General features: G+C 56.1%; 1 protein-coding gene across 1 annotated transcript; it reads left to right on the plus strand.

Annotated features, from left to right (window-relative positions):
* Positions 1–3: 3 nt before the first annotated feature.
* LOC120510137 (procollagen galactosyltransferase 1-like) lies at positions 4–9824 on the plus strand (the record flags this gene model as incomplete). Its single annotated transcript, XM_039725633.1, has 7 exons — positions 4–223; positions 1495–1614; positions 2355–2441; positions 3443–3539; positions 3610–3742; positions 5290–5372; positions 8710–9824. Coding segments are annotated over 7 exons (1101 nt in total), but the record flags the coding sequence as incomplete, so codon positions are not given.
* Positions 9825–15226: the final 5402 nt, after the last annotated feature.

A 15226-nucleotide genomic window follows, 5' to 3' on the forward strand; every position in this document is an offset into this window, starting at 1 on the left:
GGTCACTCCCGTCCGCAGGGCTATTACCGCCGCACCCCCGCCTACCTGCCGATCCGGCGCCGGGAGCGCCGGGGCTGCTTCGCGGTGCCCATGGTGCACTCCACCTTCCTGCTGGACCTGCGGCGCGAGCGCTCGCGGAGCCTGGCCTTCCACCCGCCGCCGCCCGGCTACAGCGGCGCCTTCGACGACATCATCGTCTTCGCCGCCGCCTGCCGGCACTCCGGTGAGGATGGGCATTGGGATTGTTGGGTTGGGTTGGGATTGTTGAGTTGGGTTGGGATGACATCATCGTCTTCGCCGCCGTCTGCCGGCACGCTGGTGAGGATGGGCATTGGGATTGTTGGGTTGGGTTGGGATTGTTGAGTTGGGTTGGGATGACATCATCGTCTTCGCCGCCGCCTGCCGGCACGCCGGTGAGGATGGGCATTGGGATTGTTGGGTTGGGTTGGGTTGACATCATCGTCTTCGCCGCCGCCTGCCGGCACGCCGGTGAGGATGGGCATGGCATGGTTGGGTTGGGTTGGGATTGTTGAGTTGGGTTGGGATGACATCATCGTCTTCGCCGCCGTCTGCCGGCACGCTGGTGAGGATGGGCATTGGGATTGTTGGGTTGGGTTGGGATTGTTGAGTTGGGTTGGGATGACATCATCGTCTTCGCCGCCGCCTGCCGGCACGCCGGTGAGGATGGGCATTGGGATTGTTGGGTTGGGTTGGGATTGTTGAGTTGGGTTGGGATGACATCATCGTCTTCGCCGCCGTCTGCCGGCACGCTGGTGAGGATGGGCATTGGGATTGTTGGGTTGGGTTGGGATTGTTGAGTTGGGTTGGGATGACATCATCGTCTTCGCCGCCGCCTGCCGGCACGCCAGTGAGGATGACAACGGGCGTTGGGTTGGGTTGGGTTATGATGACATCATCGTCTTCACCACCACCTGCTGGCACACCCGTGAGCATGGGGATGGGATGGTTGGGTTGAGTTGGGATTGTTGGGTTGGGTTGAATTGGGTTGGGTTGGGGTGGATTGGGTTGGGTTGGGTTGGGTTGGGTTGGATTGGGTTGGGTTGGGTTGAGTTGGGTTGGGTTGAGTTGGGATTGTTGGGTTGGGTTGAATTGGGTTGGGTTGGGATGACATCATCGTCTTTGCCGCTGGCTGCCGGCACACCAGTGAGCGTGGGCGTGGGCATTGGCATTGTTGGGTTGGGTTGAGTTGGGTTGCGTTGGGATGACATCATCGTCTTCACCGCTGCCTGCTGGCACGCCGGTACAAATGGGGATTGGGATTGTTGGGTTGAGTTGGGATGGGTTGGGTTGGGTTGGGTTGGGTTGAGGTGGGATGAGTTGGGTTGGGATTGGGCTGGAATTTGAGATCGACGTTGGGTGATCCCAGCACAGGAGCGACTCCCCCATCCTGATCCTGCTCTGGTCCCATTCCCGATCCCAATCCCGGTGCCCATCCCAATCCTGGTCCCAATCCCAATCCCAATCCCATTCCAGGGGTGCAGATGTTCGTGTCCAACCGGGAGCAGTTCGGGTTCCTGCCGGTGCCGCTGCGCTCCCAGAGCTCCCTGCGGGACGAGGCCGAGAACTTCCTGCACGTCCAGCTGGAGATCATGGGTGAGATCCCAAAGGATCCCAAAGGATCCCGATGGATCCGGGGCCTCGGGGTCGGCCCGAGGGATCCAGGGATTTGGGGGTGTGGGGCAGGGAGGGATCCCAAAGGATCCCAAAGGATTTAGGACCTTGGGATTGTGAGGCAGGGATGGATCCCAGTGGATCCCAAGGGATCCAGGGATTTGGGGGTGTGGGAGAGGGAAGGATCCCAGTGGATCCCAACGGATCCCAAAGGATTCAGGGCTTTGGGATTGTGGGGGAGAGGAGGATCCCAATGAATCCCAACAGATCCCAAAGGATCCAGGGCCTTGGGATAGTGGGGGAGGGAGGGATCCTGGGATGGGACCCCTGGGATGGGAAATGTTCCTGCTGGGATCTGGGGCTGATTCCTGGTGGGATTTGAGGCTGATTCCCATGGGATTTGGGGCTGAATCCTTTGGGATTTGGGGCTGATTCCTGATGGGATTTGGAGTTGATTCCTTCGGGATCTGGGGTTGATTCTTGGTGGGATTTGGGGTTGATTCCTTTGGTATTTGGAGCTGATTCCCATGGGATTTGGGGTTGGTTCCTTTGGGATTTAGGGGTTCATTCCCATGGGATTTTGGATCCATTCCCATGGGATTCTCCCATTCCCATGGAATTTAGGGGTTCATTTCCATGGATTTGGGATTTGTTCCCATGGGATTTAGGGCTCATTCCCATGGATTTGGCCCCGTTCCCACGGGATTCTCCCGTTCCCACAGTGAAGCTCCCTCCGGCCGAGCCCTCCCCCCACGTGTGGGTCCCTCCCAAGGTCCTGGACAAGCTGGGATTCGATGAGGTGGGAGCCCCTCCCTCGGAATTCCGGCCGGAATCCCCCTCCCCTCAGAGTTTGGGGTCTTTTCCCTCCTTTTCCTCGGGATTTTGGGTCATTTTTCTCCTTTCCCCATTTTCTCCCTAGTTTTTCCCCATTTTCCCCCAAGATTGTGATTCAGGGCTTTGGGATTGTAGGGGAGGGAAGGATCCCAAAGGATCCCAAAGGATTCGAGACCTTGGGATTGTGGGTCAGGGATGGATCCCAATTGATCCTGAGGGATCCAGGGCTTTGGGGTTGTAGGGGAGGGAAGGATCCCAAAGGATCCAGGGCCTTGGGATCCTGGGAAGGAGGAGGAACCTGGGATGGGACCCCTGGGATTGGGAATTCTTCGTTCTCTGGGGTGGGAAATGTTCCTTTGGGATCTGGGGCCGATTCCTTTGGGATTTGGTGTCCATTCCCATGGGATTTAGGGTTCATTCCTATGGAATTTGGGGCCCATTCCCATGGGATTTGGAGCTGATTCCTTTGGGATTTAGGGGCCATTCCCATGGGGTTTGGGGCTCATTCCCATGGGATTTGGGGCTGATTCCTTTGGGAATTGGGGGCCCATTCCTTTGGGATTTTGGGGCTGATTCCCGGTGGGATTTAGGGTTCATTCCCATGGGATTTGGGGTTCATTCCCGTGGGATTCTCCCATTCCCATGGGTTTGGGGTTCATTCCCACGGGATTCGCCTGTCCCCATGGAACTTGGGGCCCATTCCCATGGATTTGGGGCCCATTCCAGTGGAATTGTCCTGTTCCCCTGGGATTTCGGGTTCATTCCCATGGATTTGGGGTTCATTCCCACGGGATTCTCCTGTCCCATGGATTTTGGCCCCGTTCCCATAGGATTCTCCCGTTCCCATGGATTTGGGGTTCATTCCCATGGAATTTGGGGCTCATTCCCATGGATTTGGGGTTCATTCCCATGGATTTTGGCCCCATTCCACGGATTTGGCCCCATTCCCACGGGATTCTCCCATTCCCATGGGATTTCAACCTGCGGCGCCGCGCGGCGCGCCGGGCGCGGATGCTGCGCTCGCTGCACGCCCTGGGCGTGGCGCCGCGCCTGCTGGAGGCCGTGGACGGCCGGTGAGCCCCGGGGGGTGGGCGGCACCCCGAGCCCCCCGAATTCCCTTCTGGAACCTTCCGGGCTCCGCAGGGCGCTCAACGGCAGCCAGCTGGAGGCGCTGGGGGTGCGGATGCTGCCGGGGTACCGGGACCCCTTCCACGGGAGACCCCTGACCCGCGGCGAGGTGGGCTGCTTCCTCAGCCACTTCCAGGCCTGGCAGGAGGTGAGCAACGGGAAATTCGGGGGTTTGGGAATTTGGGAATAGGGGAATTTGGGGTGGGAATTGGGGAATTTGGGGGATCCAGGGAGTTCCCAAGGGTGGGAGGGAGCCGCTGCTTCCTCAGCCACTTCCAGGCCTGGCAGGAGGTGAGCAACGGGGAAGTTCGGGAATTTGGGATGGGAATTTGGGGGTTTGGGGTGGGAATTGGGGTATTTGGGTGGGAATTGGGGAATTTGGGGGTCCAGAGGGTCCAGAGGGTTCAGGGAGTCCAGGGGGATCCAGGGAATTCCAGAGGAGCCGCTGCTTCCTCAGCCACTTCCGCGTCTGGCAGGAGGTGAGGAACGGGAATTTGGGAATTTGGGGTGGGAACTGGGAAATCTGAGGTGGGAATTGGGGAATTTGGGGTGGGAATTGGGGAATTTGGGGGTCTGGAAGGATCCAGAGGGTCCAGGGGGTCTGGGAGTCCAGGGGGATCCAGGGAATTCCAGAGGAGCCTCTGCTCTGCTTCCTCAGCCACTTCCGCGTCTGGCAGGAGGTGAGGAACGGGAATTTGGGAATTTGGGATGGGAATTCTGGAATTTGGGGGGGTCTGGGAGTCCAGGGGGATCCAGGGAGCTCCCACGAGTGCGAGCAGGTCTCCCAGGATCCGGCCCAAATCCCTGGAATTCCTGGGGTGTGTGGGTGATTCCCGGGGTACATGCAGGAGGTGAGCAACGGGGAAATTCGGGAATTTGGGACGGGAATTTGGGGATTTGGGGTGGGAATTGGGGTATTTGGGGTGAGAATTGGGGAATTTAGGGTGGGAATTGGGGAATTTGGGGGTCCGGAAGGGTCCAGGGGGTCAGGGAGTCCAGGGAATTCCAGAGGAGCCGCTGCTTCCTCAGCCACTTCCAGGCCTGGCAGGAGGTGAGCAACGGGAAATTCGGGGGTTTGGGAATTTGGGAATTGGGGTATTTGGGGTGGGAATTGGGGAATTTGGGGGATCCAGGGAGTTCCCAAGGGTGGGAGGGAGCCGCTGCTTCCTCAGCCACTTCCAGGCCTGGCAGGAGGTGAGCAACGGGGAAATTCGGGAATTTGGGACGGGAATTTGGGGATTTGGGGTGGGAATTGGGGTATTTGGGGTGAGAATTGGGGAATTTAGGGTGGGAATTGGGGAATTTGGGGGTCCGGAAGGGTCCAGGGGGTCAGGGAGTCCAGGGAATTCCAGAGGAGCCGCTGCTTCCTCAGCCACTTCCAGGCCTGGCAGGAGGTGAGCAACGGGAAATTCGGGGGTTTGGGAATTTGGGAATTGGGGTATTTGGGGTGGGAATTGGGGAATTTGGGGGATCCAGGGAGTTCCCAAGGGTGGGAGGGAGCCGCTGCTTCCTCAGCCACTTCCAGGCCTGGCAGGAGGTGAGCAACGGGGAAATTCGGGAATTTGGGACGGGAATTTGGGGATTTGGGGTGGGAATTGGGGTATTTGGGGTGAGAATTGGGGAATTTAGGGTGGGAATTGGGGAATTTGGGGGTCCGGAAGGGTCCAGGGGGTCAGGGAGTCCAGGGAATTCCAGAGGAGCCGCTGCTTCCTCAGCCACTTCCAGGCCTGGCAGGAGGTGAGCAACGGGGATTTGGGACAGGAATTTGGGAATTTGGGGTGGGAATTGGGGAATTTGGGGTGGGAATTTGGGAATTTGGGGGTCCGGAAGGGTCCAGAGGGTTCAGGGAGTCCAGGGGGATCCAGGGAATTCCAGAGCAGCCGCTGCTTCCTCAGCCACTTCCAGGCCTGGCAGGAGGTGAGGAACGGGGAAATTCGGGAATTTGGGACGGGAATTTGGGGATAGAGGTGGGCTGCTTCCTCAGCCACTTCCAGGCCTGGCAGGAGGTGAGCAACGGGAAATTCGGGGGTTTGGGAATTTGGGAATTGGGGAATTTGGGGTGGGAATTGGGGAATTTGGGGGATCCAGGGAGTCCCCAAGGGTGGGAGGGAGCCGCTGCTTCCTCAGCCACTTCCAGGCCTGGCAGGAGGTGAGCAACGGGAAATTCGGGGGTTTGGGAGGGGAATTTGGGGATTTGGGGTGGGAATTGGGGTATTTGGGGGGGGAAGTGGCGAATTTGGTGGTTCCAGGGAGTTCCCAAGGGTGGGAGGGAGCCGCTGCTTCCTCAGCCACTTCCAGGCCTGGCAGGAGGTGAGGAACGGGAAATTCGGGGGTTTGGGAGGGGAATTTGGGGATTTGGGGTGGGAATTGGGGTATTTGGGTGGGAATTGGGGAATTTGGGGGTCCAGGGAGTTCCCAAGGGTGGGAGGGAGCCGCTGCTTCCTCAGCCACTTCCAGGCCTGGCAGGAGGTGAGCAACGGGGAAGTTCGGGAATTTGGGATGGGAATTTGGGGGTTTGGGGTGGGAATTGGGGTATTTGGGTGGGAATTGGGGAATTTGGGGGTCCAGAGGGTCCAGAGGGTTCAGGGAGTCCAGGGGGATCCAGGGAATTCCAGAGGAGCCGCTGCTTCCTCAGCCACTTCCGCGTCTGGCAGGAGGTGAGGAACGGGAATTTGGGAATTTGGGGTGGGAACTGGGAAATCTGAGGTGGGAATTGGGGAATTTGGGGTGGGAATTGGGGAATTTGGGGGTCTGGAAGGATCCAGAGGGTCCAGGGGGTCTGGGAGTCCAGGGGGATCCAGGGAATTCCAGAGGAGCCTCTGCTCTGCTTCCTCAGCCACTTCCGCGTCTGGCAGGAGGTGAGGAACGGGAATTTGGGAATTTGGGATGGGAATTCTGGAATTTGGGGGGGTCTGGGAGTCCAGGGGGATCCAGGGAGCTCCCACGAGTGCGAGCAGCACTCCCAGGATCCATCCCAAATCCCTGGAATTCCTGGGGTGGGTGGGTGATTCCCGGGGTCCATCCCAAATTCCCGGAATTCCCGGCACTCCCGGGGTCCATCCCAATCCCCGTTGTTCCCAGGGTCCCTCCCCATTCCCAGCATTCCTGGGGTCTGTTCCCGTTGTCCCCGGGGTCCCTCGCTGTTCCTGGAATTCCCGTTATTCCCGGGGTCCCTCCCAGTTCCCGCCATTCCCTGGAATTCCCATTGTCCCTCCATGTTCCCGTTATTCCCGGGGTCCCTCTCCATTCCCGGCATTCCCTGTTATTCCCGTGGTCCCTCCCTGTTCCCTGCAATTCCCGTTGCCTCTCCCTGTTCCCGTTATTCCCACGGTCCCTCACGGTTCCTGACGTTCCCTGGAATTCCCGTGGTCCCTCCCGGTTCCCGTTGTTCCCGTTATTCCCATGGTCCCTCCCGGCGTTCCCGGCATTCCCTGGAATTCCCATTACTCCCGTGGTCCCTCCCAGCATTCCCGGCATTCCCTGGAATTCCCGTTGTTATTCCCGTGGTCCCTCCCGGCATTCCCTGGAATTCCCTTCCATTGACCCTATTGACCCCATTGATCTCATTCATCGTAATGACACCAATGATCCCATTGACTGCATTGATCCCAATGACCACACTGACCCCACTGATCCCATTGACCTCATTCATCCCAATGATATCAATGACCCCAATTATCCCATTAATCCCATTAAGCCAAATGACCCCATTGACTGCACTGATCCCGTCGATCTCATTCATCACAATGACACCATTGATCCCATTGACCCCATTGCTCCCAATGATCCCATGGATTGTAATGATCCATATCCCACTGTTCTCATTGATCCCATAGACTGCAATTGTCCCATTGATCCTGTTCATCCCATTGATCCCAATTATCCCATTGATCTCATTGATCCTGTGACCACATTGATACCAATGATCCCATTGACCTCATTGATCCCATTGATCCCATTGACTCCATTGATCCCAATTATCCCATTGATCTCATTGATCTTGTTGACTTCATTGATACCAGTGATCCCAATGACCTGATTAATCTCGTTCATCCCATTGACCCCATTGACTCAATTGATCCCATTGACCCAATTAATCTCATTTGTCACATTGACCCCATTGATCCCAGTGACCCCATTGACTCCATTGACCCCAATGACCCTCTTGATCCCATTGACTCCAGTGACCCCAATGACCTCCTTGACCCCAATGACACCATTGACTCCATTGATCCCAATGACCCTGTTGACCTTATTCATCCCATTGATCCCATTGATCCCAATGATCCCACTGATCCCATTGACCCCAATGATCCCATGGATTGTAATGATCCATATCCCACTGTTCTCATTGATCCCATAGACTGCATTTGTCCCATTGATCCCATTGACTCCATTCATCCCATTGACCCAATTAATCTCATTTGTCACATTGACCCCATTGATCCCAGTGACCCCATTGACTCCATTGATCCCAATTATCCCAACCCCTCATGTTCAACCAGCACCCCAGGTTCCATTTTCCCCCCATTTCCTTCCATTTCTCCCTATTTGTTTCCTGTTTTTCCCCATTTCCCCCCCCTTTCCCCCCATTTTCCCCAGCCCCGAGGACTCCTGGCACTTCTCCCAAATCTCTCCCCTCATTTTCCTGTCATTTTTCCCCCTTTTTCTCCCATTTCCCCAATTTTTTCCCCATTTCCCCCCAGATTCCCCCTGATTTTTTCCCCATTTTCACCCATTTCCCCCTTTTTCCCCCAGCCCCGAGTACTCACGGCACTTCTCCTGGACCTCTCCCCTCATTTTCCCCCCATTTCCCTGGATTTTTTCCCCCCATTTCCCCCCAGATTTTCCCCATTTTCCCCCCATTTCCCCCCAGATTTTCCGCATTTTTCCCCATTTTCCCCCCATTTCCCTGGATTTCCCCCCATTTTTCCCCATTTCCCCCCAGATTTCCCTGGATTTTTTCCCCATTTTCACCCGTTTCCCCCCGTTTTTTCCCCATTTTCCCCCCATTTCCCTGGATTTCCCCCCAGATTTTCCCCATTTTTCCCCGTTTTTCTCCTGATTTTCCCCATTTCCCCCCATTTTCACCCGTTTCCCCCTTTTTCCCCCCAGCCCCGAGTACTCGCGGCACTTCCCGCGCCGGGACCTGCTGGCGTTCTCGGCGGAGCCGCTGCTGCTCTTCCCCACGCACTACACGGGGGAGCCCGGCTACGTCAGCGACACCGAGAGCCCCCCGCAGCCCCCCGGGGCCTGGGACGGGCAGGAATTCCCCCCGGCATCCCGGAATTCCCAGCCCCAGAGCCCCCCGCAGCCCCCCGGGGCCTGGGACGGGCAGGAATTCCCGCGGGAATCCCGGAATTCCCAGCCCCAGAGCCCCCCGCAGCCCCCCGGGGCCTGGGACGGGCAGGAATTCCCGGGGGAATCCTGGAATTCCCAGCCCCGGCACGAGAGCGACGCCCGCGACGAGCTCTGACCCCGAAAACGTGCCTGGGATTTGGGGTGGGGAGGAATTCCCACGGGAATCCCGGAATTCCCATCTTTGGTGCCCCCCGAAATTTGGGATGGGGAAAAATTCCCACGGGAATCCTGGAATTCCCATCCTTGGAGCCCCTTGAATTTGGGATGGGGAGGAATTCCCATGGGAATCCCGGAATTCCCATCTTTGGTGCCCCCCGAAATTTGGGATGGGGAAAAATTCCCACGGGAATCCTGGAATTCCCATCCTTGGAGCCCCTTGAATTTGGGATGGGGAGGAATTCCCATGGGAATCCCGGAATTCCCATCTTTGGTGCCCCCCGAAATTTGGGATGGGGAAAAATTCCCACGGGAATCCCGGAATTCCCATCCTTGGAGCCCCTCAAATCTGGGATGGGGAGGAATTCCCGCGGGAATCCTGGAATTCCCAGCCCCAGAGCACCTCAAAATCTGGGATAGGGAGGAATTCCCATGGGAATCCTGGAATTCCCATCCTTGGAGCCCCCCAAATTTGGGATGGGGAGGAATTCCCATGGGAATCCTGGAATTCCCATCCTTGGAGCCCCCCAAATTTGGGATCGGGAGGAATTCCCTTGGGAATCCTGGAATTCCCATCTTTGGAACCCCCCGAAATTGGGGATGGGGAAAAATTCCCACGGGAATCCTGGAATTCCCATCCTTGGAGCCCCCCAAATTTGGGATGGGGAGGAATTCCCATGGGAATCCTGGAATTCCCATCCTTGGAGCCCCCCAAAATTTGGGATGGAGAAATTTGGGATGGGGAAAAATTCCCACAGGAATCCCAGAATTCCCATCCTTGGAGCCCCCCAAAATTTGGGATAATTCCCATGGGTATCCCAGAATTCCCAACCCTGGAGCCCCCGAAATTTGGGATGGGGAGGAATTCCCATGGGAATCCCGGAATTCCCACCCCAAGAGCCCCTCAGAAATATCCCCAAAATTTGGGATGGGGAAGAATTCCCGTGGGAATTTTGGAATTCCCAACCCCGGCAGGACAGCAGCGAGCTCGGACCCCAAAATTTGGGGGATTTTTATTCCCAAATAAAGTTTCTATTTTTATTTTTCATCCTGGTTTGGGTTTTTATTTCCCCTTTTATTCCCAAATAAAATTTGGATTTTTAATCCCAGTTTGTTGTTTTTTTTTTTTTCCCAAACAAAGTTTTTATTTTTCATCCCAGTTTGGGGTTTTTTTCCCCCCTTTTATTCCTAAATAAAATTTCAATTTTTATTTTTTAAGTTTTTATTTTTCAAGTTTTTATTTTTATTTTTTATCCCAGTTTGGGGGATTTTTTCCTCCCCCTTCCAGGTTTTTTTTTGGGGATTTTGGGCCTTTCCCCATCTCGAAATTTGGGGATTTGGGAGTTTGGGATGGACCTTGGGAGAGGGAAACTGAGGCAGGAAATGCCCCAAAATTCAGGGAAATCCCCCCAAAATTCAGGGAAAAATCCCCCCAAAATTCAGGGAAAAATCCCCCAAAATTCAGGGAAATTCCCCCAAAATTCAGGGGAAAATCCCCCCAAAATTCAGGGGAAAATCCCCAAAATTCAGGGAATAATCCCCCAAATTTCAGAGAAAATCCCCCCAAAATTCAGGGGAAATTCCCCCAAAATTCAGGGAAATTCCCCCAAAATTCAGGGGAAAATCCCCCCAAAATTCAGGGAAAAATCCCCCAAAATTCAGGAAAAATTCCCCAAAATTCAGGGAAAAATCACCCGAAATTCATGGAAAAATGCCCCAAAATTCAGGGAAAAATCCCCCAAAATTCGGGAAAAATCCCCCCAAAATTCAGGGAAAAATCCCCCAAAATTCAGGGAAATTCCCCCAAAATTCAGGGGAAAATCCCCCCAAAATTCCCAAATTTAATTCCCAGATTTGGGCTCTGAAAGAAAAGGGAAACTGAGGCAGGAGAGCCCTCGGAATTCTGGGAAAACGCCCCCAAAATCCCCAAATTTGGGACCCCAGGGAAAGGGAAACTGAGGCACGAGGGGAGTTTTGGGAGGTTTTTTGGGATTTTGGGGTGATTTTGGGTTTTTTGGGGGGGGATTTTGGGTTTATTTGGGGTTTTTTGGGGAGGAATTTTGGGGTTTTTTGGGAATTTTGGGGTTTTTTTGGGAATTTTGGGGTTTTTGGGGGGATTTTTGGGGGGGTTGGAATGTTCCTCTGGGGCATTTTTGGGGATTTTCAGGGATATTTTGGGGATCATTTTGGGCTATTTTGGGGCTATTTTAGGGGTATTTTGGGGATGTTTTCAGGGATATTTTGGGATAATTCCAGGATATTTTCAGGGATACTTTTTGGATAATTCCAGGATATTTTCAGGATAATTCCAGGACATTTTTGGGGTGAATTGGGTGTATTTTGGGCTCAGAGCTCGTCGTGCTCCTCGTGCCCCGCCGGGCTCTCCCTGCAGGCCGCGGGCGTCTCCAGCTCCAGCAGGTACTCGCAGCGGCTCGGCTCCGACGCTGCCGCCAGCGCCGTCTGCAGAGCGCACCTGAGCCGCACCTGGGGAGGGGGACAGGGACACACCTGAGTGACAGGGGACACACCTGAGTGACAGGGGACACACCTGGGACACACCTGAGAGACTGGGGACACACCTGAGTGACCTGGGACACACCTGAGTGACAGGGGACACACCTGGGACACCACACCTGAGTGACAGGGGACACACCTGGGACACACCTGAGTGATTGGGGACACACCTGGGACACCTGGGGATGGGGACAGGGACACCTGAGTGACAGGGGACACACCTGGGACACACCTGAGAGACCTGGGACACACCTGAGTGACAGGGGACACACCTGGGACACCTGAGACACCTGGGGACACCTGAGGGACAGGGGACACACCTGGGACACACCTGAGTGACCTGGGACACACCTGAGTGACAGGGGACACACCTGAGTGACAGGGGACACACCTGAGTGACAGGGGACACACCTGGGACACACCTGAGTGACACCTGGGACACACCTGGGACACGTGAGTGACATCCCAGTTCAGGGATATTTTGGGATAATTCCAGGATATTTTCAGGATAATTCCAGGACATTTTTGGGGTGAATTGGGTGTATTTTGGGCTCAGAGCTCGTCGTGCTCCTCGTGCCCCGCCGGGCTCTCCCTGCAGGGTATTTTTGGGATATTTTCAGGATATTTTCAGGGATATTTTGGGATAATTCCAGGATATTTTCAGGATAATTCCAGGACATTTTTGGGGTGAATTGGGTGTATTTTGGGCTCAGAGCTCGTCGTGCTCCTCGTGCCCTGCCGGGCTCTCCCTGCAGGGTATTTTTGGGATATTTTCAGGATATTTTCAGGGATATTTTTTGGATAATTCCTGGATATTTTGGGGATAATTCCAGGACATTTTTGGGGTGATTTGGGGCAGTTTCGGGGCTCAGAGCTCGTCGTGCTCCTCGTGCCCCGCCGGGCTCTCCCTGCAGGGTATTTTTGGGATAATTCCAGGATATTTTCATGGATATTTTTTGGATAATTTTTGGATATTTTCAGGATATTTCCAGGACATTTTTGGGGTGATTTCAGGATTATTTTGGGGTGAATTGGGTGTATTTCGGGGCTCAGAGCTCGTCGTGCTCCTCGTGCCCCGCCGCGCTCTCCCTGCAGGGTATTTTTGGGATATTTCAGGGATAATTTCAGGGATAATTCCAGGATATTTTCAGGATCCGCGGGCGTCTCCAGCTCCAGCAGGTACTCGCAGCGGCTCGGCTCCGACGCCGCCGCCAGCGCCGTCTGCAGAGCGCACCTGAGCCGCACCTGGGGAGGGGGACAGGGACACACCTGAGTGACAGGGGACACACCTGAGTGACAGGGGACACACCTGGGACACACCTGAGAGACTGGGGACACACCTGAGTGACCTGGGACACACCTGAGCCGCACCTGGGGACAGGGACAGGGACACACCTGAGTGACAGGGGACACCTGAGTGACAGGGGACACACCTGGGACACACCTGAGTGATTGGGGACACACCTGGGGGGACACGGGATGGGGACAGGGACACCTGAGTGACAGGGGACACACCTGGGACACACCTGAGTGATTGGGGACACACCTGAGCCGCACCTGGGGACAGGGACAGGGACACACCTGAGTGACAGGGGACACCTGAGTGACAGGGGACACACCTGGGACACACCTGGGGACGGGGACAGGGACACCTGAGACACCTGGGGACACACCTGGGACACACCTGAGTGACAGGGGACACACCTGAGTGATTGGGGACACACCTGAGCCGCACCTGGGGACAGGGACAGGGACACACCTGAGTGACAGGGGACACCTGAGTGACAGGGGACACACCTGGGACACACCTGAGTGACCTGGGACACACCTGAGTGACAGGGGACACACCTGGGACACACCTGAGTGACCTGGGACACACCTGAGTGACCTGGGACACACCTGAGCCGCACCTGGGGACGGGGACGGGACACACCTGAGTGACAGGGGACACACCTGGGACACACCTGAGTGATTGGGGACACACCTGGGACACCTGGGGATGGGGACAGGGACACCTGAGTGACAGGGGACACACCTGGGACACACCTGAGACACCTGGGACACACCTGGGGACACACCTGGGGACAGGGGGGGACACCTGAGACACACCTGGGGACAGCTGAGTGACCTGGGAACACGCCTGAAATACCTGGGACACACCTGGGACACACCTGGGGACACCTGAGAGACTGGGGACACACCCGGCGGCACCAGGGAGGGGACAGGGACACACCTGGGGACAGCAGGGACACACCTGGCAGGGGACAGGGATAGGGGGGTCTGGGGACATTTTGGGGGCTCAGGTGACGTCACACAGGTGACGTCACACAGGTGACAGAGCCGTCACTCACCGTGGTGGCACCGCTGGGCCCCTGCCAGCAGCCGGGGCGGGGTTGGGGGCGGGGTTTGGGGACACACAGGTGACACACAGGTGACACACAGGTGACACACAGGGGGTGGGTTCAGTGACACAGGTGACACACAGGTGACACACAGGTGACACAGGTGACGTCACTCACCGTGGTGGCGCGGCTGGGCCCCTGCGTTCAGTGACACAGGTGACACAGGTGACACACAGGTGACACACAGGGGGGGTGGGTTCAGTGACACAGGTGACACACAGGTGACACACAGGTGACACGGATGACGTCACACCGATGCCGTCACTCACCGTGGTGGCGCGGCTGGGCCCCTGCCAGCAGCCCGTGCCCCCCTCGTATTTCTGGGCCCCGAATTTGTCGCCTTCGGGCCCCGCCCAGGAGCCCCAGAGCCTGCGGGGGAGGGGCGCGGTCACGTGATGGGAAAGGGGTGGGGCCTCGCGCAGGTGAGCCCGGAGGGGGCGGGGCCAGGGGGCAGGTGCCAGGGGGATTTTTGGGGTCCCCATGATGATTTTTGGGGTCCCCAGGGGGATTTTTGGGGTCCCCAGGGGGTTTTTGGGGTCCCCAGGGGGACTTCGGGGTGGTTTTGGAGGATTTTTGGGGTCCCCAGGAGGATTTTTGGGGTTCCCAGGGAGATTTTGGGGTCCCCAGGGTGGTTTTGGGGTCCCCAGGGGGTTTTTGGGATTCCCAAGGGGATCTGGGGTTTTTTTGGGGTCCCCAGGGGGATTTTGGGGCGGTTTTGGGATATTTTGGGGCGTTTTGGGGCGTTTTTGGGCTGCCCTACCCCAGGGCAGTCTTGGCCCCGCTGTGTCTGGGGTTATTGTGGGGTTATTTGGGTTGGTTTTGGGGCATTTTGGGATATTTTGGGGTATTTTGGGTGGTTTTTAGGATCTTTTTGGAGTATTTTTGGTGCCCTAGCCTAGGCTGGTCTCAGCCCTGCAATTTTTGGGGTGTTTTGGGTGGTTTTGGGATATTTTGGTGATATTTTTGGGTCATTTTTGGGTATTTTTGGGGTGTTTTGGTTCCTTACCCCAGGCTGGTGTCATCTCCACCACGTTTGGGGTTATTTTAGGGTATTTTGGGGTATTTTTGGGTGTTTTTGGGGTGTTTTTGGGTGTTTTTGGTGCCTACCCCAGGCTGATCTCGGCCCCGCCGTGTCTGGGGTATTTTTGGGATATTTTTGGGTATTTTTTGGGGTATTTTGGGGTATTTTTGGGTGTTTT

This window comes from Passer montanus, unplaced genomic scaffold, assembly GCF_014805655.1.
Source record: "Passer montanus isolate IOZ18808 unplaced genomic scaffold, ASM1480565v1 scaffold552, whole genome shotgun sequence".
Taxonomy (NCBI): Eukaryota; Metazoa; Chordata; class Aves; order Passeriformes; family Passeridae; genus Passer; species Passer montanus.